Here is a 26530-nt window from a genome sequence, read left to right as displayed (position 1 = left end):
CCCATCGTCCCTGACCATTGACTAAACTAGCTGAGGATGATGAGAGTTGTAGTCCAGCAAGATCTGAGGACCCAAGGTTAAAGAACACTGGCATAGACAATACTGAGTTGGATGGATCAATGGTCTGACTCAGTATAAGGCCCCTTTCTACATTTCCATTCCCAATGTAGAAGCATTTGTGGGTGTTATGTCCATCAAACACTAGACAGAGTATAATCTAATACAATGGATTCCCATCTTTCTGTCATTCCACATCAACTCAGGAATCCTTGCATGTCTGCCAAAGAACCCTGGTATATCGCAGAGGAGTTAAAATTCAAGTAAGAATTAAATCTTACATCTTCTCTGGGCAGTTTGTTCTCATTGTCTCCTTCAATCCTCACTCGCACAACTCCAGACTTGTCCACAATCTCCTGAATAACTTTGCCATTTTTGCCAATAACTTTTCCTTTAATACATAAAGATGGTTAAACTTTGAACTATAATTGTGGAATATTTCTTAAGTAAACAATCAATAAGAAAAGTAGCTAATGGATAAAGAACAATTATTTCCACTTACAATTTCAAAATATACAAGCAACTTACAAAAAAATTTGTAAAACACAACACACATTTTCTAACAATGAAGTTATTCCACATTTCTCTTTGTAAGGGGCTTTTCAAAAAACTGCTTTATTATAAACATGTTACAACAAACTTCCAGGGCTGAATACTAATTACAACATACCATATAGGAATAAGGAAGAAAAAGAGGAGATTTTCTTACAAGGGGTATCTCCTTTCTGGGTATGAGCAGAGGGACATTCCAAAAGAGGGAAATCAACTTCCTCAGGACCACGAGGCAAGAAGTTGATCTTACCCAATGAAGAGGGCTCCCTTCACCTAATCTGGAACAGCAACCACTTGGAACACAGAATTCTTAACAGGAAGAAGACAAAAAGATGAAGGACAGCAAACCTACCCCCAAACCCATGGCAGATGGAATCAGAAACAGCAAGACCAAATGTTCTCTCTCTTTGTAATCAGAAAGAGGTTTCACCATGTAAAACAAAACCTTCTCTCTCAACATATGAAATATGTTATTAGAGGAGCTATGCTACCTTCCCATATCACTCTATACAAGGGCCGACCCCATGTCTGGCAAAGGAATGGCCGTACCCTAGATTGAGGCTGAGATTCATTGACCTTGTGGACTGACACCACAAAATGCTGTAGAATGCCAGCAGATCTAGTAAAGAGCACTGCTTAAGTGATGGAGGACTGGGTAGTTGCTGAATCTGAAGGGAAAGCAGTTTGGAAATCTCTGATAAAACTTCCTTAGAAATGCCAGATGGAATGTCTGCCCAGGAGGAGCATCACTGGGTTCCAAAAATCCCTCTCCAGGAAACCCAAGGTAGTCAGAAAGCATGAGCATCCCCAGGTGGTGAGGAGCTGAGGAAGAATGAATGGGGTGCCTGGCAGCAGCTGAAAGCGTAAAATCTGGCCACAGGAGACATGAAGGAGGAAAATCACTATATTCTCCTTCATTACCATGACCACTACACAAAGGATGACAGACAGATGAATGAACCCAGGAAGCCACCATGATGTGGAGTTATATGTATCCTCTGCTTAAGTTTCTCTCACAAGGGAGAGGAGTAGAGCAGAACTAGAAGAGCATGGCCTCTCCAAAGAGGTAATGACCCTCCTTCAGCCTATGTCTCAAACAACTGAGTCACTTTGAGGTTCCTCCACCTCAAGTTCTTTGGCTAGAAAAGGTAGAAATTAAGAAAAATAAGAAATAATTAAGGCAAAAGTAGGTTGAACAGGGAGAATTGAGAGGAAAACATTGACTGTTCTTGCTTTCTAGCCTAGACAGAAATGAAATGGAGGCAGGGAATCTATTCAAAGTCAGTTTACTGCAGTAAGGTCTGCTTCAATTTACTGCCTTCTGTTCCAAAGAAAAAGACTTCCCATACTCCTCTGCCCATAATCCAGAAAACTCAATCCGTTACTGAATCTTGCCTGGATGAAATTCTCTATATATGCCCAAGTGCTTCAACGGCCAAAACAGAGGAAGTATAGTTGGGGGCGGGGGGGCGGGGACACATGTGTTTTCATATGTAATGACCTCTTTCCCCCTAGCTATTCAAGTGTGTTAAAAGTTGTATCAGTATTACATACCCACAAGGCTCCTAGGAACCTGGATGAAGTCCTCCACAAACTCCAAATAGCTTCTGGCCTTTTTTACTGCCTCAGCACTCTGGAAATGAACGGAAGCCATTTGTGAATGCAACACATTAAAAATTAAAACCTCTTCCAAAAGTTGTAACTCCTTCAAGCACCAAACATTTAATACGAAATAGGAGATGGGTACATATAATCTCATTTGCAACTTAAAAATGAAAAAGGTATATATACATTTAAGAAAAACTGGCAGTACCAAATAATAAACTAAGAGAGAAAGCTATTTGCAATACTTGTCCCAGACCCACCACCATGACAAAATATATTTTTCTGTCATCTATATCATCCATTCTAGCCTACTGCTCCTATGTGCTGCTGTTTCTCACCAAAAGCCCATTTGAATAGCAGATAAAAGACATTTACATTAAAGCAGTTTCTAGCAGGCAGGTACAGCAAAGATTTAAATACTGAAATACGTTAATTTCACAAAGCAAACTTAAGAGTGGAAGTCGCTGTCTGGTTCCAAATAAGTGAAAAAAGTATCTGAGACTGGTCTCAGATAAGTGTGAGATGGGAGTTTAGTGCCCTTTTAAAGTGCACAAATAGAGAATTGAAAAAGCCTGTATAAGATTTTTATTTTAAACACTTTTATTTTGCCCCCTTTTTAAAGCATACATCTATTCCTGCCTCTAATAAATATATAGATAAATATTTTTAATTATTTATACACTCTGGTTTCTATGTTGTGTACAATAAGATTACAAAAGAGATAGTTGCTGTTATGTGCCTTCAAGTCGATTACAACTTATGGTGACCCTATGAATCAGTGATCTCCAAGAGCATATGAACCACCCTGTTCAGATCTTGTAAGTTCAGGTCTGTGGCTTCCTTTATGGAATCAATCCATCTCTTGTTTGGCCTTCCTCTTTTTCTACTCCCTTCTGTTTTTCCCAGCATTATTGTCTTTTCTAGTGAATCATGTCTTCTCATTATGGGTATGATAACCTCAGTTTCATCATTTTAGCTTCTAGTGACAGTTCTGGTTTAATTTGTTATAACACCCAATTATTTTTCTTTTTCGCAGTCCATGGTATGCACTGAGCTCTCCTCCAATACAACATTTCGAATGAGTTGATTTTTCTCTTATCTGCTTTTTTCACTGTCCAATTTTCACATCCATACATAGAGATCGGGAATACCATGGTCTGAATGATCCTGACAGATAAAATAAGTTAAAAATGAAGCATATGTGCCTCATCTATTATAATGTATTTGTTCAATGTATTAGATGCCTACTACCAAAATAGTCTCAAGGAGACTTACAGTATAAAAACACAATATAAAAAACACAATAATTAAAAACAGTTCTAATATACTATTCTGGGCAGCAAAACAATCCCAGCTTTCCCAAAAAACTTTCATGGGCTACTTATATTACTAGCAACTGGTCGCAATTAGCCCAACAAAAACATATGCTCCAGCTAGCACAGCTGTTAAGCACAGAAACAGGTACGCACATCCACAAAATACTGCATGAAAGCTTCCATGCAAGAGAAAATAAAGCAGTAATGATGAGTTTCACCATATAGACTTCCGTGCAAGGACACAAGTAAAAGGAGAAACAGATAAAGAGGTAGTAACAGCATTCCCTTCAGTAAATGCAAGGTGTCCTTACAAAGGCTACTGGGATTTTTTGTAATTTTTTATTCATCTAATTTTCATTTATTTTGTTTTAAATAGTTCTAGGATGCTTAAACATCAAGCACATTACAGAGTAATGAAACACTTACTCCTCCATGAGCATGCACACACACATGCACACCAATTAACACCACACACCCTCAGCCAACCAATTAAAACATTTGTCCATAGAAACAACAACCCACCATCTAGCCAATAACACAATTCAAGAATAACCCATTTGGAAGAGGTGCATTTTTAAAGCCTTCCAAAACAACTGAAGTTTGGCAGTCTGCCACAGATCCACTCTTCCAAAGCCTTGGGATCACTACACAAAAGGCCTCTCCCCACGGTCACCAACCTTACTGATCTAGGCTTATAACACATGAGGAGGGGTTCCGCGCAGACTGCAATCTGCAGGCAGGCCGATACAGGTATAGGTTCATGCCAAATTCAGACTGCTAGCCAAGTAAATAAGTAGAATACCACACAACTACAAAAAAAAAGAAATCCTTTTTTCCCTTTTACCTCTCCATAGATCCTGAAAGTACCAGTATCTTCCTCAAGCTCAATCGCAGTAACTCCTGGAACCTTCCTGGCTTGTTGTATGTTACTACCATGAGTTCCTATTGCAAGTCCCATTAAATCTTCTCTGACAACAAATTCCTCATGAAATGCTGCTGCAAGCTGCTTCGTGCACTAGGAGAGGAGGCAAAATAATCTGTTTACTGCAACAGGACTTCAAACTTGAGAACAGCCAGACAGCTACATCAAACCTGGAATTGGGCAGGGGAGTGAAACCGGGAGGAAGAAGCAAGTATGAGGACAACTCACTTCTAAATGCTTCGTGGCTTCTTCATTTCTTGACATAAGCATTAACTTGGTTCGAATGCTGCGCAAATGCATGTCACTCAGTATAGTTACTCTTTTCACTGTTGCTTCGCTGGCAGACTGCAGAATGAAAGAAATATGGATGCAAGCAGCACTTTCATTTTACAGGGCAATTTATACCTATATAATGGTATCTATAACGTTAGAGCTTCTTCTGTTACTCAGAGAAGAACATTAAGGAATATTTACTGCATTTAATTTTAAAAAATTAATCTCCATGGTCAACACACATTTATTCTCATCAAAATGGTGCTATTGATATTGCTTCAACAGCAAGAGGGATAGCAAGTTTTATGTTATTGAAGGGCAAACAAGTGTGTTGGACTATTATTACTTTGTTTGGAGTAGCCTGGCCTACTATCAGCATAAATCGTGCTCACACAGATGCAAACAGCTGTGGCATGAAAAGTAGATAGGAGCTCTATACATCAACCTCTGCAAGGCACCTTTGCAAAAATCCCCACTTCTGAGTACCTGACTCAGGTGTCTTGCTCTCCAGTATGCACAAAAGACGTACCAAGGCCAAAACAGGACTACCTAGACTGTAGCTTGCATGAGATCTTCTGCCTAATGGTTCTGCCCACCCCTCTTCATCCTGGAGATTTGAAATCAAGTTTCTCACTCATAAGTAGAAAAGTTCTCTCGATAACCCAAGTAACAATGTATTTTAGTTGTATATTCTGAACAGATAACTAAGTCATACTCGGAGCAGATTCACTGAAATCAATAAATGATTTTAATAGGTCTACTCTGATTATAAAGCTGGACATCATTTTATATATCTCTCATATACAATCGTAACATTAGCAGAAATGTAAAACAGAACTCACACACTGACTGAGCCAAATAGAAAGTATACCTTACCAGTACTAGTAACTGAGCAGTTTCAGCCTGGTAAAAAATTCTGCAGGCTCCTACAGCTTTCTTAAAATCCTTATGGGCACTTTCATTAGCACACCTAGAAAATTAAATTTATAAATTCAAGTGACAGTGTTATTAAAAGACATGCTGTTGTACAAAACTGAAAATATTGCAATATATGAAAGGCAAAGCATTCAAAAGCCTGAAAAAAAATCCAGAATGACGTTTGGCCAAGTGAGTGTAGGACACAGAGAAGGTGATGGCTTTTACTGCACCAAACTTGCAATCTACACCGACATCTTCCAAAAAGAAGAAAGAGGAAAACAAGGTATTTTAAGGTATACTATGAAACAACTCAACTAATGGCATTGGTAAATGGAAGTACCCACAAATAATAAAATTATTTTAGTAACTTCAGATTTAAACAAAGTAATAGCACTACCCTTACACTGTTAAAATATCACATCAACTGTCTTGCATTCTAATTCTTTAAGACCAATATGCAAAGCTAGCCTCAGGATTTTGTGCCACTACAAAAAATATTCCAGTTGTGCTTTTTCCCCACCTCCCTTGAATGCTGAAGCTCATGAGCCCAGTAATCCACCTTTACCCACTGAACTACTGGCCTACTTGCCATTAATCTAAAAGAAACTTCTGGTTTCAAACCCAGAAGAGGGTTCATAACCTCTTCCTCTGCATGCCTCTCAGTGACACATGTCTGTCACCTGTCTACCACAAATGAAATCTGATCTGTGGTTTTTGGATTCCTCATCCACTTCTTCCTGCTACTGAGAAAACCCGACTGTGTATCTGACCCTTCCTTTCCACCCATCTTAAGGATTCAGTAAAACCGACTCACAGTGTCATCCTATTCGTGTCTACTCAGAAGAAAACCCCATCATGTTCAATGGGACGTATTCCCAAGCAATTATGTATAGGATTACAGCTTCAATCTTCCATTTGTCAGACGCTTCAGATGATCAACATTAGGTTACTTAAAAGTAATTTTTTAGATACAAGGTAGCAATATAATGAAATTTTAGAACAGTTACTCACGCTTCTCTCAGATCTTCAGGAACTTCTACTGCACACTTGAAGAAGGTGCTCTTGTTAACAGGTTTATTTTGATTCACAGGCCGAAGTCGTTCAAATGTGACTATTTCATTGTACGTGGCATCACAAGCAGCATACTCAATGACATAGAACTAAGGAGAGTTGAGAGTCCTTTTTTAAAAAAAGAATTCTTAAGCGGCATATTTTCCCCCAAAGACTTGTAAATTACCGAATCCAAGAATACACTGAAATAATCATAGCAGTGCTTAAGTATCTATTCCCCTCAAAACATGTTTCAGCCTTGTTTATTACATTTTATCACATCCTCCTTTCAAGAAGGTTAGGGTGGCATACATTATTCCTCCCACCCCAACCCTGGTTAGATTAAATTGGGCTGAAGAGTGTAACTGGCCCAAAGTCAACCAGAGGGCTTTACGGATGAGTGAGGTTTTGAACCTAGGCCTCGCCAGCCTAGTCTTGACACTCGCCCTTTATGCTACATGAGAAGTAGGAACATGCTTATACTGGGGTTTTTGAAGCCCTAAATACAAAGAAACAAAATACATTATCCACCTTCATCAACCTGGTGTCCTCCAGATGTTTTGTACTACAATCCCCATGAGCCCCAGCCAGCACAGCTGCTATAGTCCAAAACATCTCAAAGGCACCACGATGATGAAAGCTCCATTATAGTGACAAAAAGGTGTAAGATTAGGAAATGGACTATTACGACAAACAACTGAAGGGATGTATCCAAGTAAAGCATACTCACAGTAGGCTCACTGATATCAACAGACTTAAAAGTAACAAATCCACTGATTTCTCTATGTCTATTCCAAGTATGACTAAGGCTGCAATCCAATACACACTGACCTGGAAGTAAGTCCCATTGAACCCAATAGAGCTCACTTCTGAGCAGACATGTGTTGGATTGCACCATTAGTCAGATACAACCCAAAACCTGCAAAATAATGTAAATTTGAGGAACGATTAAGATTTGAATCATCCTCTTTTCATTTTTAACTCCCTCATCCTTCAGCAACAATGCTTTCATCAATTTTAACCCTAGAGTCCCCAGTCCCATCTTTTGGAGGTGGATGGGAATAGGTTACCAGGCTTGTGCAGTTTAATTTGGGAGTGCTGCTCCTCTACAACAAGGCCATACATATGTATAACATTTTCTTTAGTTATGGCTCTTCATGAAGCATGCTTGAAATTTCAAGTTTTCCTCCTACTTACTTCCCCTTTCATCATTCGAACTTTTGCTAGCCACCATCCACAAGGCTCTTGGTCATTTGCTCGTGAGTACACCTGAAAGAAAATCATACAACATATTTAAACCATCTTGATTAGAACGTGCATTAATCTATGCCAAACTAGCACAACCCCCATTCATTTCAATAAGGTTTAGTGAAATATTTAGAAAATCATGTCTACTGAAAGCTGTATTTTTTTCTACATACTTCCGAATTACAGGCATCAACTATTTCAAAAGTACAGTGCCTTGCAAAAGTAATCAGACCCCTGACCAATATTCTCATATTACTGAATTGCAAATGGTACATCGTAATTTCGTTTTGTATGGTATTTCATTTTGAAACACTGGAACTCAAAATCAATTATTGTAAGGTGATATTGGTTTTATGTTGGGAGATGTTTGTAAGAAACATAAAAAACTGAAGCATGTTGCTTGCACGGGTATTCAACCCACACACATTAATATTTGGTAGAGCCACCTTTAGCTGCAACAACAGCTTTAAGTCTTTTGGGGTAGGTATGTACCAGCTTTGCACACAGTGTCAGAGGAATTTTGGCCCATTCATCTTAGCAGATTCACTCCAGGTCATTCAAGTTGGGTGGATGTTGCTTGTGGAATGTAATTTTCAAAGAGCACTACAGATTCTCAACGGGACTGAGATCAGGACTTTGACTGGGCCACTGTAGGACATTCACCTTTTTGTTCTTGAGCCACTTCAATGTTGCTTTGGCCTTGTGCTTGGGATCATTGTCCTGCTGAAAAGTGAATTTCCTCCCAAGCCTCAGTTTTTTAGTGGACTGAAGCAGGTTCTCTTGTAGTATTTCCCTGTATGTTGCTCCATCCAGTAGTCCTTTGATTTTAACAAGATGTCCAGTCCCTGCTGATGAGCAGCATCCCCACAGGGTGATGCTGACACCACCATACTTCATTGTAGGGATGGTGCGTCTTGAGGCATGGGCAGTATTAGGTTTGTGTCACACATAGCGCTTTTGAGTTTTGCCCAAAAAGTTCTATCTTGGTTACATCTGGCCACAAAACTTTTCCCCACATTGCAGCTGGGGCACTCTCATGCTTTCTGGCAAACTCCAGATATGCTTTCAGATGGTACTTTTTGAGTAACGGCTTCTTTCTTGCCACCCTCCCATACAGGCCAGTGTTATGCAGAGCTCTTAATATGGTTGACTGGTGCACCATTACTCCACTCCCAGCCACTGAACTCTGTAGCTGCTTCAAAGTGATTGTCGGCCTCTGTGGCTTCTCTCACAAGTCTCCTTGTTCAAGCACTGAGTTTTGAGGGATGGCCTTTTCTTGGCAGTGCCTGGGTGGTGTGATGCAGCTTCTACTTCCTGATTATTGATCCAACTGTGCTCACTGGGATAGCCAAACACTTGGATATTATTTTGTACCCTTTTCCTAATCTATGCATTTGTATTACATTCTCTCTCACTTCTGTAGAATGCTCTTTGGTCTTCATTTTCCTTCAGATCCACAGCCTGATCAATGATCCTTCAACAGTGGGTTTTTATCTTGACAATGCGACAGCAACTTTAATAGTTCACAGGTGGAGGCCAAAGGTAACGGAAACTGTGTCCTCAATAGGACAATTTCTTTCATCTGTGTAAACTGGGAGCTTCCACAGCACAGGGGTTGAATACTTAAGTTTCAGTATTTCAAAATAAAATATCATACAGAACAAAATTAATATGTACCATTTGTAATTCAGTAATATTAGAGCATTTGTCAGGGGTCTGATTACCTTTGCAAGGCACTGTATATACTTTCCCTTTATATAAGATAATCTTGTCTACCTTAGTATCTTTGTGTAAGAGAGAGCAGGGACTCTCAAGCTTTCTACTCCTAGGGCCCAAATGAGATGGTTGAAAATTACATAGGCCCACTAATCACAAAATGGGAGTGCAGGGACCAAACCAGTCACAAAATGGTGATGGATGGATACAACGTTTAGCATAATCCGTGGTGTTTGGAGGTTGGTCACTCCTGACCAAGGGGATGGGCCTCTGGAAGACACAGTGTCCAGCTGCAACTGGCTGGCTAAACACTATGAGGATGGAGTCACTTGGCTCCTAAATATCCTGAAGTAGCTATCTAAGAAGAGCTGTCTAAAAGGGAACTAACTCCTTTCCAAACAGCACCTCTTTACCCTGGCCTTTGACACCTGAGACATTTTTAAGACCCATCCTATTTTGTCATTTTACGCTTTTTAATTGTTTTTAATGCTGTATTTTAAAATTGTTGTAACCCACCCTGAGACCTTTGGGTGAAGGGCAAACAATGGTGGTGATGATCATCATCATAATATTGTAGCAGTTCTAGCCGATGTGTCCAATGCGACATCAAATCTGGTGTTGTGGGATCAATTCCAGTTAATGAGGCCCAATTATGCAGACAGGGTGCTTTCAGTAATGCGCCCAACCACCTGCTCATTAGATCTTTGTCCATCCTACCTTATTAAAGCTAGCCGGAGTTGGGTGACTGAACAGATCACAGATTTGGTAAACACATCTTTGCATGATGGCGTGATGCCTACTGCTCTTAAAGAGGTGTTGGTGGTGTGTCCACTTCTTAAAAAGCCCACTCTGGACACAATGGAGTGTAACAACTATAGACCAGTCATCAACACACCTTTCTTGGCAAATGTGGTTGTAGAGCAACTGCAGGTATTCCTGGATGAGACTGATTGCCTAGATCAGCCTTTCCCAACTAGTGGGCCACCAGATGTTGTTGGACCAAAACTCCCATCAGCCTCAGCCAGCATTGCCAATGGTCAGGAAAGATGGGAATTGTGGTCCAACAACATCTGGTGGCTCACTAGTTGGGAAACGCTGGCCTAGATCAATTACAACCTGGATTTAAACCTGGTTTTGGAACAGAACCAGCCTTGGTCACCCTGATGGATTACTTTTATCATGAGATAGATGGAGGAGTGTGACCGATAATTTCTGCACAATCTCTCAGCAGCCTTTGATACCACTGATCATGGAATCCTTATGGACCAACTCAGCAGGATGGCTACCAGAGGCACTGTATTACAGTGGTTCCACTCTTACTTTCGGCGCCACATCCAGAGAGGAGCACTGGGAGAGTGTTCCTCAGTCCCCTGGTACTTGTGTTAATGGGGTTCTGCAGGGTACTAGCCTCTCCCCAGTGCTATTGGGAGCAATCATGAGGAGTTTTGGAGTATGCTGATGACACGCAGCTCTATTTCCCCATAACATCTAAATCAAGAGAGGCTGTGAATGCTCTGGATCTGGTCTGAACACTGTAGTGGACTAGATGAGGGCCAATAAACTGTGCTTGAATCCTGGGAAGACAGAGGCTCTTTGGGTAGGTGGTTCCCATGTCCAGGAGATAGGCAAGTTACCTCTTCTGGATGGGGTTGCACTCCCTCTGAAGGAGCAGGTCCATAGTTTAAGGATTCATCTTTGTCACTAGAGGCCCAAGTATCCTCTGTGGCTAGGAGTGCCTTTTACCAGCTCTGCCTGGTTTGTCAGCTATGGTTGTTCCTGGCAGATAGAGCCTGACCAATGTAGTTCATGCATTGGCAACCCTAAGGCTGGATTATTGCAATGTGCTCTATGTGGGGCCTGGTTTGGATGCTTCAGCTAGTGCAAAATACAGTGGCCAGACTGCTGATGGCAGCACATGGACAAAAACATGCGACACCACTGTTAAAACATCTGGGTGGGTTCAAGATCCTTGTAATAATTACAAAGCCCTCTACAACTTAGGTCCAGGTTATCTTAGGGACTGCCTGAACCCTTATATCCCAGCTCAATCACTGGGATGACCTGCAGGAATGGCGTTGGTCATCCCCAAGTTGGTAAGGCTCATTTAACACCAACATGAAATCAAGTCTTCAGTGTTATCAGCCCAATTCTCTGGAATGCTCTGACATCGAAGGGTGCAATCATCTAGGATCACGGGAGTCACAGGCCCCTTATTTTTTGGGACGAGGATCTCAGCAGGGTCCCTATGTGCAAGGCAATCAGTGTGAAAGGGAAGCATGTTAGTCACTGAGAATCCTAGCCCCTCCCTTGACTTCATTTCAGAATTCTTAACATCAAAAGGTTTCTTGCAACATTTAGCCCCCAGGGAGAGAGATGGGGGGGGAGGGAACCTATGCAAACAGTAGTTTTATTCTGGCTGTGCAGCGATGAGGGACTTATGCCAGCATAGCCCAGTCATCTCCTAACTCCCCTCAGTCCCGCATAAATACCTATAATATTGTATCCTTAAATTACTAGCATTAAGAAATTTAACAATGCAAATTAGCATGAAAATAGAGATCCGCATTTGTCATTAACGACAAGCATACTGTACGTTTTCCAATAAATTAGGTATAATGTAGAGTTGTTATGGGTATGGCAGAAATACTCAAGCACAGCTTATTCTGTTAAGAATAATTCAAGTAGTATTAATCTGAAGTACTAAATACTTTCACCATTACTGAACCCCTCACATGTGAGTGACAAGGGAATATCTTCCTCTTCCCCCACTTCACTTTATTGACAGCACAATTTTCTATTGCCTTAAAACTAAAGAGGTCTGGTCAGTGCCTCCAGCAGAGACTGGAGGGGAGCCCCACGAAAACCACTCTGAACCTCTGGAAGGAAGAACAGTATGTGTGTAATGAATTAGCCAGGTAATTTGGCTTTTTTACTATCAACAAATACGATCTTTGAAAATGAAGATTTAATAATAATAATAATAAGATTTAATTTGTTTGTCACCTATCTGGCAATTAGCCACTCTAGGCGACGTACATTAAAATGAGATAAAATACAATACAACAATATCAAATACGATATCAAATGCAGTCATATTAATAACAGTAGATAAAAATACTGGACAGTCATCAATACATATAAAAGCACTTATATTAGCAGCATATGATAGATGGTAAAATCATAAATCGTAAAGATTTACCCTTCCCAAGGACCTCAAAGGCCTGTTGGAAAAGCCACGTCTTCAGGGCCTTGCGGAATACCTCTAGGGAAGGAGCATGTCGAAGGTCACATGGGAGGGAGTTCCAGAGAGTGGGGGCCACCACAGAAAAGGCTCTCTCCCTAGTACCCACCAACCTAGCTGTTTTGGTTGGCGGGATTGCGAGAAGGCCTTGAGCGGCTGATCTAGTTGGGCGGCATAATTGGTGGCGGTGGAGGCGCTCTTTCAGGTAAGCTGGGCCGAAACCGTATAGGGTTTTAAAGGTTAATACCAACACCTTGAATCGGGCCCAGAAAATAACCGGAAAATAACAGATTTAAATGTTAGTGTTGTGTCTGAAATTCAGGTTGGCACAAGAATGTTCCCAATATGAATTTGAATAAAATTTATTGAAGATAATCCTTTTTAAGTTTCAACTTCAAAATCTTAAATTGTAAAAATCATAGTTCTTATAGATCCTTTCATAGCCAAGAATATGCCTTTTTAATTAATAAAAAATAAAGGAATTGCTATATCCACTTGTGTTGAGTTTCCACTAGTACCTTCCAGCGGGAATGAAGGAAGCAGTAACTCCCAATGTGATTTCAGTACCTATCTGATGAGCAGCACTATGTACAGTTATGGTGGGCATCAATAGCTTTCATGGAGAATACCATCTACTTGGTAGCCACAACACGCAGACTGGCTCCAATAGCTGTGGAGCTATTGGAATGAAGGGACGTCTCTTATTAATAAATAGGATGCCACCCTGGGCTCCTACTGGAAGGAAGGGTGGGATATAAATTTAATAAACAAATAAATAAAATAATATCCATGGCACAAATGACCAAACACTGCTGTGACAATCTCATTCATTTCAAAGTGGTTGGTTTTATGTTAACAGCTTGGCCAATAGCACCTCTAAAGGGCAAGTCACTGTCCGTTAGGTCTTAGAAGCATCACACTGAATGCTGCCATAAACTTTCCAGAACAGACACTTCAACATAAGCAAAGAAAGAAATATTGAATGAACTCACCTCCACTTCATCTCCTTCACCAATTTCTTTCTTGATATCAGGTGGTGGTGGTAATCTTACTTCATTGAAGGGAACCTGGCGTTCTGGTTGCCAACTGAAAGTTGAACAGGTATTTCAAATTACATCACTGTCAATAAGAAAAGGTAACCCTGTTTCACAGTTATGATTTTAAAGCAATTTAATATTAATATTGGACACAAATGGAATACTAACAACACTAATATTAAACACAGAACTTTATTATTTACAAAAGTTACTAGCCAGCAACATTTTTACTAGATTCATTGCCTATCCCTCCCCCCCCCACACCCACACCCACTTGTATCTCAAATGGTACAGTTCAGATGATTGTCCATCCTAAACCATGTTGTAAATGATCCTGGAACAAGCTGTGGTGAGTATCGGGTTCATGCACTTCCCCTCCCTCTCATCCTTTGCACATGAGAGGAGAGCAAATGTTTCTGCTTTCACTTTCAGAAAACCACATATGAACGCTGGGAACTCTGGTTGTTCTTATCAAAGTTACTTAACAAAATAGGATCTGAGATTACAGTTTTACTTTGGCTTAACTAACTTTTGTTTAAACAAACCATACTTCTGTGGTACACAGATATTCAGAACTGTAGTTGGTTCTAACATGAAAGTAGAAAGTCCCTCACAAGCATGAAGAAGAAGAGGGAAGCAGAAACACAAAAGACTTGTTGCAGCTTGCTCCCAGTCACCTAGGCCAGGCCAATGACAGCCTGAAAGGGGAGAGAGGAATATTATCTTCTAATTTACAGAAGCATCTCTGCCTTAGGGAGATGACAGCCTTTGCAGCCAAATGAGTCGTTATTTACAAGCCCCTCCATTGTCACCACAGCAAGATCAGTCCTATTTCAATTTAAACCCATTTCTATTTACTATAGTTGCCAACTATAGTAAACAGAAATGGGTTTAAACTGCAAGAGAGAGCCAGTGTGGTGTAGTGGTTAGAGTGTTGCACTACGATCTGGGAGACCAGGGTTCGAGTCCCCACACAGGCATGAAGCTCACTGGGTGACCTTGGGCCAGTCAGTGCCTTTCAGCCTCAGAGGAAGGCAGTGGTAAACCACTTCTGAATACCATTTACCATGAAAGCCCTATTCAAAGGGTCGCAATAAGTCGGGAATGACTTCAAGGCAGTCCATTTCCATTTTCCATAGTTGCCAAGACTACAGGACTATTGTGGCTTCAAGAACTTAGCAACAACATTTAAGTATGTTCTTTCCACTTTATATTAAACTGTATTTGTATTCAAGATCAGTGCTGTGGAGTCGGTACGCCAGACCTTCAACTCCGACTCCTCTATTTTTCTACTGTCTGACTCCGACTCCTTCATAAATGGCAAATGTATATTAACTAGTAATAACAAATTTACTGTAGTAAAATGGTAGCACAAGGCATTTCATCACCACCACGTGAATCCAGAGCTTGGAAAAGTTACGTTTTTAAACTACAACTCCCATCAGCCCCAGGGATTGGGCTCGTGGGAGTTGTAGTTCAAAAAAGTAACTTTTCTAAGCTCTGGATTCACATGGTGGTGGTGAAATGCCTTGTGCTACCATTTTACTACAGTAAATTTGTTATTACTAGTTAATATACATTTGCCATTTATGAAGGAGTCAGAGTCGGAATCGGAGTAGGTACATTTCTACCGACTCCAACGCCAACTCCACCCAAAATTGCTCCCGACTCTGACTCCACAGCCCTGGTCAAGATCTTACTCTTTCCCTCCACAGTGAGTAAGATGCTGTGAATTTCTGAGGGATGGCATATTCTCTAACTGGTGGAGAAAAGAATTAAGATTTTATATGTTTTTCCACATAGTACTTACTTATTTTCAAACACAACTGTGAGTGAATCCTCATGAACATCTTTGATGAATCCCTAGAATAAAGTACTAACATGGTTAGAAAAAAATCATGCTTAATAACAATATTATTTTTTTCACAAAATGGCATCTCCTATTATAACAATAATTTTAAACTAAAGCAAATTTCTGTTTAAGGAAAACCAAAACATGACTAAAGGTGCCACAGACTGTGCACACACGGATACTTAATGGGTATAGGCACAAGCAATGCTACTGTCGGTCTGCCATAGCTTTGAGGAAAAGCTGAATGTTGATCAACTGTATTATAGAGGTATTCAACTTACGCCTATTCTAATATTTACTTTTTTTTTAAGTCAGAAAAGTTAAAGAGTTTGCTGGGTTTATTAGTAATCTCATCTTTAGCTATGACACAAAGTATAAATTTACAGTAAGAGGAAGAATGCTATTATTTTCCAGTCAGAATGGAGTTAAGGAAACATTCCGCTTTTCCTTTCAGGAAAGAAAATTGTGATACATTTGGCTAGAATTGGTTGATGTAAGAGTCTCCACCACATCTGCAAACTTTCAATCCTTGCTTAGAGAATTACTATAATCAGAGGTCAACAATTACTGAAATCCCCACACAGAATTAAGGAGAAGGGTTTATCAGACACAAAGCACTGCTTTCCCACAAATCAGAATCCCTGCTATGACTCTTTTAGAAATTAAACTTTGCCCCCATCTCACTAGCAAGTAGTCTATACATAACTAGAGAACAGAAAGCATTAAAAAAAACTCCCCCCCAAATCCTCTGAATTTCCCCCCAGCTCCTATCCACAAGTCTTCACAATGAAAATACTTCCCATCCACATCCCAACTTTCTTGACATAGACTAGCTCTTCATTCTGTTCACCCACATCAACAAAGGGCTTCATTGGTGCCAGAGAACAGAACAGCAGAAATTTGTTTTCAGCACCAGGCCTCCACAGAAGAAATCCACTTCAAGTTTTCTGGCAACCTAACAAAGCTGCTGTAACTCAACCTCCTTCCCACAACTCCATCTCCTGATGCTGTGCTAACAGCTGATCCTATATGCCTAAATCCATTGACTTCACCAGGCTTACACATTTTTTTTACTGTATATGGAATTGGGCTGTAAGCCTCACAATACACAGCCACAGAGCCGGCCCTAGGCACTGGGAAGCAGGGCAGTTGCCCCGGGCCCCGTGCTTTGCCCCCCCCCGTGCTTGGCGATCTGCTCACCAGCCGGCTCCTCCCTCCCTGCCTGCTCGCCTTCACCACACCAGGTAGGGCGCAGAGCTCGCTCTCCTTCTCTCCGCCTGGGACAAGGGCTCGCTCTCCTGTCGCTGCCGCCGCTCCTGCTGCAGTCAGCGACCGGTAGCCACCCAGGGGACAGCGAGCTGGGCTGGCAGTTCTGGGACTGGTGCCTGCGCACCTACGGCGACTCGGCCAAGACCAAGACGGTGACCCGGAGCAAATGTGGGGGGCCCCCAACTATGCTTTTGCCCCAGGCCCCGCACATGCTAAGGGAGGGCCTGCACAGCCAGGCCCCCTGGGTATTCTTATTTGCCAGGATGAACATCATTTTTGCCTCCAGGATGTTTATGTTTTGTTGAAAACTAAAATGTAAAAAAGATAGAAATATTTTCCTAATGAAAAACTTCTTAAGTGTTTGTTTTCTAATACTAAATAACCACTAGCTGAGTTCACAGGTTTATTGTTAGAGCTGCAGCACATCTCAGGCTTACACCTTTTCCCCAACGTAGTCACAAAGAGATTGGAAACTTCCACCTCTATTTTAAATTAACCATAGTTTAGCATTACATTCAAATCCTAAACTGAAAACGGGGGGGGGGGAGGTTGTATCCTGAGAAAACAGTTCATATTCATACCACTGGAAGAAACTACTTTCTCTGAAGAGGAGAACATTCTGCATTTATAGAAGCATTTTCTCTGCTGCAGAGAAAGTACTTTGAATACAGACAGATTCCTACAGAGTTCCCAACAGAGAACTTCCAAGTACAAAGATTCCCAAAGTGTGGTCTATAGACCACCAGTGGCCCATGAGCTTCATTCAGATGGTGCACAGCAGTGACTCTGCGGAACCGTGTGTGTGTGAAGAATGGCAGGCACAGCAGCTGCTCTGTCGTTCTTAGAAACAGCAGTCTACTTGGAAGGTGAGCAGGACAAAACGGAGGACGGGGCTCTGAATTTCTTACAGGAATAAAGCTGGTGGCAAGATGGGGGAAGATCCTGAGCAGAGAAAAGAGGCTGACAAGGCACTTAGAACTACTGGAGAATCAATACACAGGAAGAAACAAAGCAGTGAGAAAGGAGAAAAGAAGCTAGCAAACAAGAGAAAGAGTGAGTCACAGTGGAAGATGTCGGCTGACAAATATTTCACCCTACTTCCATTGCATTAAAATATTCATAATGATCTTTTCTTGTATTTTATTGCTTCTTTATTTCTAATCTATTTTATTGTATTAAAATTTGAATTCCATATTTTGGAAAAAAAATACTTTAGCATCTATCACAGCACATTACAATTGCTAAACCAGCTGAAAAGTCATTAAGTGATTTACCAAGACCCTCCACAATTTTCAAGTAGTCCTCTGGGGGGACTGTGTTTGGGAACCACTGCCTGAGTGCAGCTGAGCTCAACTGATTGTTGAGGCTTCACATTCACTGCTCCCTGCAAACCCTCTCCAGAAAAAGGCACATGTGGCCCCAGATATCATTTGAGCATTAAACAGCAGCACATCATCCAGGAGAACCCCAAGCTATGGACCTCATCCAAGGGAGCTAAACCTGTGGCCCTCCAGATGCTGTTCAACTACAACTCCCACCATCCCTTACTACTGGCCCTGTTGGCTGGGGTTGATGGAAGTCTAACATCTGCAGGCCATATCTGACCTAATCGTTCAGACAATCTGACCTCAGTCTAAGACATGCCACTTGCTTGCATCCAAGTCAAAAGGCCTGCTCATCCTCAGTTATTCCAGCCTACCTAGATTGAATTCAGTTCATTATCAATTCTAGTTCATATTATACTGTCTCACTGGGGTCCAATGAAAAAGAGTGATATGTGCATATTGATTTCTTAAGTGGAGTAGTAGCTCCCCTGCATAATCTTCTATACTTTCAAACGTTTAGAGTGGAATCACCACCACAATGTAGTACTCCCAATTCCCAGCCTTGGCAAGTGGTCCAGGTGGATACCATGATTAATGATAATGAATGCTGCAGAATAGTTCAGGAGAATCAGCAGGGTCACACACACCATCTCCTATTAATGATTATCCACCAGATTGGCCAAGGCAGTTTCAGTCTCAAAACCCAGCCTAGGGCTGTTGCTTTCATCTCCACAGCTGATCTAGCACCTCACACACACAGAGCAGGGATAACCAACTTGATGCCCTTGACCTGCAGCCCCCATCAGCTTTATCCGGTGGTAGGGATGGTGGAAACAACAGTCCACAACATCTAGGGCCATGCTGGCTACCCCCACTCTATGCCCTGTTCATCCAATTAAGTCACTGCGCGAGCTGAATGACTTGCACTTGCACAACAAACTTCCCCTCCCTCTTCTACTCCTGTGTGCCCCCTACCCCCAAAAAAAACTGTTCTAAGGGTTCCCCCAACCCCCCAGAGCAGATTGTAGGGGACCTGGAGAGCATGCAAGGGAAGAAAGGGAAGGGAAGTTCCACTGTGCGAGTGAAAATTGTTCAGCTTGCACAATGGCTTTCCTGGATTCAATCCCTATAACGGATTTTTTTCAGAAGCAATCTAATCACAATCTCCTTTAAAGGGCCATAGATAACTCCCCTCCACCAATGAGGCATTTAGTATAGAACTCCTTAATTGATGATGTCAGTCTCTCCACCAAGGCAGAAATTAGCCAGATCGGTCAAGGCTCCAGAGTATATGTATTTGAGTGAAGCACTCCAAGGAACTTAACATCCTAAAGTTGCAGTAACTGGTTCTCTTCCAAGCCACTACAATAATAGGTAGCCTTGAAGTTGTCAAAGATACATTCCATCACCATGTTTCAATACTGAGTTTGTTGGTTTCAAATTTCCTCAAAATCCCCTGAATATTTTTCTTGTTGAATTCCAACACTCCAGCCTAGAAGCTGACATCTTTGGTATCATTGCATATGCTTAAGCTCCACTGAAACCTATGAGATTTAAGTCAATGGGACTGTGATCAGCTTGTGAACTTACAAGGGCGACCCAGATAGCCACTGCTAGAAAACAAAATGCTAGATCAGATGGCATTCTTCATGCTCTTATAGCTTTACAGTATCTGTTTAGCTGCCCCATGATCACCCTGACTCCCTTATCTCTTTCCTTTACAAATGATTCAAAAATTTTCCACAACAAAAACCCAATACTGAAATCAAGCACATTACAAATCCACTCACCAAGGACATGTAGGATACCGAGCAACACATATATCCCCCTGGAGTACTCTTAGGCACTGCGGCAATGTGGGGAACTTTTTCAGATCCAGGGTCATGGTCTTTATCTAGCCTTACCTCTGGACCAACCTTGACAGGTAGGCAAGGCAATATACCTGTTGATCATGTGATGTCACTATGACATCACATGACTGACAGGTGGGTTGCCCCACCCAATTGTCAAATTCCCTTGTGCTTACAAAGCCTGCCCTGTGCCCCTCCTTTCAATCAGAGCTTGAAAGGAGGGTGGGGTGGCTGGTTATCCCATCAACCTCCAAAAAGGATCAGCATGAGGCACGCTTTCCAAAAGCAAGGAGATCCGGCAAGGCAGCACTTCCTGTCAGAGCCAATGCTCTGGCAGGTGTTGGCAGGCTGGCTATGGTGAGAGGAGCTCATTGTTCAAATCTTATCAAGCTAGCTAAAAAGTGAATACCACCACCTGTCTTCACAAAAGAAAAGCCCACTGCCCTGACCATATGACTCATAACAGGTATGGAAATTAAGGACAGACACCTGTCTGATCCAATCAATTCTGCATTCTCCTTTGAGGCTTTTGTCCAAAAAGGTATAAAAACTGCATTCCTAGAGCCATTCTGGATTTTAGTTCTGGTTGTCCACTTCCACTATGAAAGAATCTGCTGAGTCGCTACTCTGGGTTCTGATCACCCACTTCCACTTTGCTGAATATCACTCTACCTGAAATCGCCTGCTGAATAACTTAGTCAGCAAGACCCCAAGGGTCTTTTCCTTCACTATCTCTGGACCCCTGCCGGCTGAAACCGAAGTCCCTGCTTGCTGAAGCTGCTTAAAAAGCCCTCTTCAGGGCTACACTAATTTCCTACTTTATTCTGGACCTTTGTTAGCCAAAGCAGATATCCAAGAAGCCATTTCAGGGCCAGCCTGCTGCATTTGGTGTTTCCCTATCTGACCCAGGAGTCAACATGCTCCAGTTCTACTTCCAGATTGCCCCCCAGGGGCTGGGAAAAGTGTGTCTTGCTCTCTATCTTGTCTTCTGGAGGTCCTTTCCCTAAAAAATTTAGCCTCCACATCTTTTCCCTCTGCCTGTCTTTGACTGTGTGCGTGAGTGTGTTTCAGAAGCTATACTTTGGTCTTTTGAGGCCTAGTCTGTAAAGTGAGCCCGGGGGTAAGCTAGTGAAGAAAGGGTAGGCTAGTGTACCTTGCTCAGTTGTGCCAAACTCAACTCCCCTACCATCTCCTCTTATGCATTTGGTGCTTCCTCCTTCATGTGTGTATTAATGTTATGATCAGGTTTATCTGACTAATTGTGTGATGTATATTGTTACTGAGTTATCCCCATTTATGCCAATAGATATGTATTTTTTACTGAGCTATTCCCCATTGGTGGATGTGAAAGTTGCACAGTGAAAAAAGCGGATAAAAATCAACTCATTTGAAATGTGGTGTTGGAGGAGAGCTTTGCGCATACCATGGACTGCAAAAAAGATAAATAATTGGGTGTTAGAACAAATTAAACCAGATCTATCACTTGAAGCTAAATGATGAAACTAAGGTTATCATACTTTGGACACATAATGAGAAGACATGATTCATTAGAAAAGATAATAATGCTGGGGAAAACAGAAGGGAGTAGAAAAAAGGGAAGGCCAAACAAGAGACGGATTGATTCCATAAAGGAAGCCACAGACCTGAATTTAAAAAATCTGAACAGGGTGGTTAACAACAGATGCTCTTGGAGGTCGCTGATTCATAGGGTCGCCATAAGTCGTAGTCGACTTGAAGGCACATAACATTCCCCATTGGAGTGTTAAATGTGTATATTTTGAGTGTATCTATGCTCAATAAATATCCCCGTGTTTAAGACCTGTGCAAGTGTAAGTTACTGGGTAAATCTGCCAAGATGCACTATTGCCAATGTCTAAAGATCCTAATTCACAAGACTCCTAGAACATGTGAATGTGAAACATGTATCTACAGAGGAGTCTTGCTAACACAAGGACTGCTCCATTCTGTAGCAATAAAGAAACAGGTGCTTGTTTTACAGCGATCTTTGAAGCAGTCTCCCCTCCCCCATTTTAAAGATCACTGAAGCAATTGTTAAAGCAGGGGGAAAGACTGCTTCAAAGAGCACTTGCTTTAAGACACCCTCTGTGTAAGGACTGTCTTAACATGCTTTGCAACATTGTTTGAAGCAGTCTCTCTACCCCTTTAAAGACTGCTCCACCTATCATTAAAGGGGCAGGGGTTGGCTTCAAACAGTGTTTGCTTGGATCGCATCAGCCAATAGGGAGGGGGCAATCTTGCTTAGCACTGAGTTTAGGTATGCAACAGAGCTCCATGCAGTTGAGTTGAGCTCAGCTTTAATCCCTGTTTACCTGGTGAGAAGGGATTAAATCTGGCTGCCTTGGCTGCATGATCTTGTTCCCTATTGGGAACAGGATCACACAGCCAAGGCAGATTAAACCCTGTCCTCCATTCTATCAGCTGATGCCACTAGTGATGTCAGATGGTGCGCAGGTGGCATGGATTGGGGAAAATGGCTTAATGGGCCAAACTGGACCCTCTGGGGGCCATACCAGAGGCCAAAGGTTCTCCCCCCGGCAATATGGTTTGTAGAAGTTACAAAACAGAAGTCCCTTTAGAACAGCAGAGTAGCTCTGAACTCTTATCATCTTGGTACCCAGGACTAATAAGAAAATAGCCCTCTCAAGCTCATGCCACAAATAATGACTGGAAGCAATACACTGAAGAACTCTATACAGGAATACCTCGCATTAACGTACTCAATGGGACCAGAGCGAGTACGTAAACTGAAAATGTCTTTAAAGTGAAGCACTACCTTTTAAAACTTTTTTTACCTCTCCTTCATTCGGAGCCTCAAAGCCCCGTGCTAAAGCCTCTGCTGCTGTGCTGCCGCGCCTCTCAGCTGATCGCGATTGCGCCTCCCACCTGATTTGCGGTGGTGCGATCGCGTCTATTTCCACCCCCACACACTGTTAAGTGTTCGTAAGTGTGAAGCAAGCGTACATAAACAGGGGCATGGTGGAGTATGGAGTATGTCCGTAAAAGTGAGTGTATGTTAAGTGAAGGTCCATAGAGCGGGGTATTCCTGTAAAAGAGATACAAGGATGACAGATTCATTCACAGAGGAACCGTATGATGAAGAACCAGAAATTTTAGAATGTGAGGTGAAAGCTGCTCTTAAAATACTTGGGAGAAACAAGTCACCAGGAACAGATGGCATACCAATAGAGTTGCTACAAGCTACTGAGACTGAATCTGTCCAAAGTTTGACAACAATTTGTCAACAAATATGGAAAAGTAAACAATGGCCCACAGACTGGAAGTGTTCAATATACATCCCAATTCCAAAGAAAGGGGATACCAGGGAATGCAGTAATTATCGAACAATTGCCTTAATATCCCATGCAAGTAAAGTAATGGTCAAACAAAGGCTCTTACCATATATGGAGTGAGAAATGCCAGATGTCCAAGCTGGATTCAGAAAGCGAAGAGGCACTAGAGATCATATCACAAACATACATTGGATAATGGAATGGACCAAGGAATTTCAAAAGGAAATCACCCTGTGCTTTATAGATTACAGCAAAGCCTTTGACTGTGTAGATCATGAAAAACTATGGAATGCTTTAAAAGAAATGGGGTGCCACAGTATCCGATTGTCCTGATGTGGAACCTATACTCTGCACAAGAGGCTACTGTAAGGACAGAATATGGAGAAACCGATTGGTTCCCCATCGGAAAGGGTGTGAGACAGGGGTGTATTTTATCACGTTACTTGTTTAATCTATATGCAGAACATATCATATGGAAAGTGGGATTGGACCAAGATGGAGGTGTGAAAATTGGAGGGAGAAATATCAATTATTTAAGATATGCAGACGATACCATACTACTAGCAGAAACCAGTAATGATTTGAAATGAATGCTGATGTAAGTTAGAGGAAAGCACAAAAGCAGGACTACAGCTGAACATCAAGAAGACTAAAGTAATGACAACAGAAGATTTATGTAACTATACTTGTCAAGGATTATCAATACCTTGGCACAGTCATTAACCAAAATGGAGACAATAGTCAAGAAATCAGAAGAAGGCTACGTCTTGGGAGGGCAGCTATGAGAGAACTAGAAAAGGTCCTCAAATGCAAAGATGTATCACTAAACTACTAAAGTCAGGATCATTCAGACCATGGTATTACCGGTCTCTATGTATTGATGTGAATGTTGGACAGTGAAAAAAGCGGGTAAGAGAAAAATCAACTTGTTTGAAATGTGGTGTTGGAGGAGAGCTTGTGCATATCATGGAATGCAAAAAAGACAAATAATTGGGTGTTAGAACAAATTAAACCAGAACTATCACTAGAAGCTAAAATGATGAAACTGAGGTTATCATACTTTGGACACATCATGAGAAGACATGATTCACTAGAAAAGACAATAATGCTAGTAAAAACAGAAGGGAGTAGAAAAAGAGGAAGGCCAAGCAAGAGATGGATTGATTCCATAAAGGAAGCCACAGACCTGAACTTACAAGATCTGAACAGGGTGGTTCATGACAGATGCTACTGGAGGTCGCTGATTTATAGGGTCGCCATAAGTCATCGTCGACATGAAGGCACATAACAACAAAGTAAGCCAAGCCAGCTTTTATTGATGCCTGCTTGGCAGCCCCAGCGTACAATAATAGGATTCAATAAGACCTTGTTGAGACATCACCAAGAAAATCAAAAATTCTGGGATTTGGAGGGATTTCAAAACCACAGTCAGAATTGCGACCTGATTTTTGTGGGAGTTTATTCCAAGTTGAAAATAACATGTTTCCTCATTTCTTGCCACATTATATCTTTAGTTTTTTATTTAAGCCTCTAATCAAGCCACTAGTGTTACCTGTGCTGATGTTTTCTTTTGCTTCATAGCATTGGGCTGGACCTTAGCAGAGGAGCTACAGATCAGTGTAAAGCACATGCCTTGTATGGAAAAGGTCTCAGATTCAATTCCTAGCATTGGGAAAGACTAAAACCTTGGACAGCCACTGTCAGGATCAACAATACTGAGCTAGATGGACTTTTACTTGGTATAAGGCAGTTTCCTATGTTCCTATATTAAAAGCCAGTGCAGTGTGGTGGTTAGAGTACTGGATTAGGATCTGAGAGACCAGGGTTCACATCCCTATTCAGTCATGAAGGTCAGTGGGTGACCTTGGACCAGTCACTGTCTCCCGATCTAACCTTGTTGTGAAGATAAAATGAGAAGGGGGGAACCACGTACACAACCTTGGGGTCCTTGGAGGAAAGGTGGGACAGAAATGCAATAGTAAATAAATACGGTTAGACTGGACTTGAAGTAGGGATTGAACTAAATTACTTGTAATTTGATTCTATAGCTCTTTGAATCTATGGTTTGATGTGCACACATCAGTAATCTTTAGAATCTGTAAATCACTGTCTGTGCACACTTAAGTTACATAAATAAAATCAAAGGTTAAACAATCAATCTCATTGTATGATTTGAATCATTTGTATTTTGGTGTATCAAAGAAATACTACATCAGTAATAACAAGCAACAAATGATTTTTTTTCCAGGAGGAAATATGTACTTCAACACCCAGAGGAATCAAACACCCACACAGGAACTGTTCCTCATGTTTCACATGAATAGTTTGAAAATACCCCTGCAGACAGCACATAAAAACAAGTCACAAAGGCTTGATGTATTCATTTAAGAGTGCACCCAAACACACTCTCCTTATAATTTTGAGATGTCATAATTTCCACATAAGGACCAAGCTATCTCACTTACGCACATTTGAATCACTTTACAATGAAACTTAAAACACACCAATTTTTTCAAGTGTTTGGAATCTATACTCAGCATACTATGCCTTACTCAGACAGAGTTCAAGCAGACAGGCAGAGCAATCCTACATCAAGGAAGTCAGAGTAACTTAAGCCAGCTGAAGTTATGTCATTTTAAAGTACATCAGATCCTAACTCCATTCTGGAACCCTTGGGAGGGGAGAATGCCAGCTCAGCCAGCAGAGCCCAGTGGAAAGAAAATAAAAGCAGCAAAAAAACCAGAGCTATTTTGTGTTTTTACTTAGGCCATCCTTTTACCCAGCTTAACTTATGCCAGGACTGGAGATCACATGACCAAGCTATTATGTGTTTTTACTTAATAAATGTACTGCCTTCAAGTCCGACTTACGGCAACCCTATGAGTAGGGTTTTCGTGGTAAACTGTATTCAGAGGGGGTTTACCACTGCCTTCCTCTGAGACTGAGAGGCGACTGACCCAAGGTCACCTAGTGCGCTTCATGGCTATG

General features: G+C 41.5%; 1 protein-coding gene across 2 annotated transcripts in view; it reads right to left on the bottom strand.

Moving 5' to 3' along the window:
* FXR1 (FMR1 autosomal homolog 1) overlaps positions 1-26530 on the bottom strand; it is a 52562-nt gene that overhangs the window by 15130 nt on the left and 10902 nt on the right. For both annotated transcript variants that reach the window (XM_061637393.1, XM_061637394.1), the window contains exons 2-10: positions 15746-15798; positions 13891-13984; positions 7891-7962; positions 6655-6803; positions 5602-5695; positions 4681-4797; positions 4375-4545; positions 2164-2242; positions 339-448 (exon numbers count right to left, since the gene is read on the bottom strand). In XM_061637393.1, the coding sequence (XP_061493377.1) occupies positions 339-448; positions 2164-2242; positions 4375-4545; positions 4681-4797; positions 5602-5695; positions 6655-6803; positions 7891-7962; positions 13891-13984; positions 15746-15798 (939 nt within the window). The remainder of the gene's footprint in view (positions 1-338; positions 449-2163; positions 2243-4374; positions 4546-4680; positions 4798-5601; positions 5696-6654; positions 6804-7890; positions 7963-13890; positions 13985-15745; positions 15799-26530) is intronic.

The sequence above is a fragment of the Rhineura floridana genome, chromosome 7, assembly GCF_030035675.1.
Source record: "Rhineura floridana isolate rRhiFlo1 chromosome 7, rRhiFlo1.hap2, whole genome shotgun sequence".
Lineage (NCBI taxonomy): Eukaryota > Metazoa > Chordata > Lepidosauria > Squamata > Rhineuridae > Rhineura > Rhineura floridana.
The sequence above is the reverse complement of the archived record's forward strand: the minus strand, read 5'-3'. Positions and strand labels throughout refer to the sequence as shown.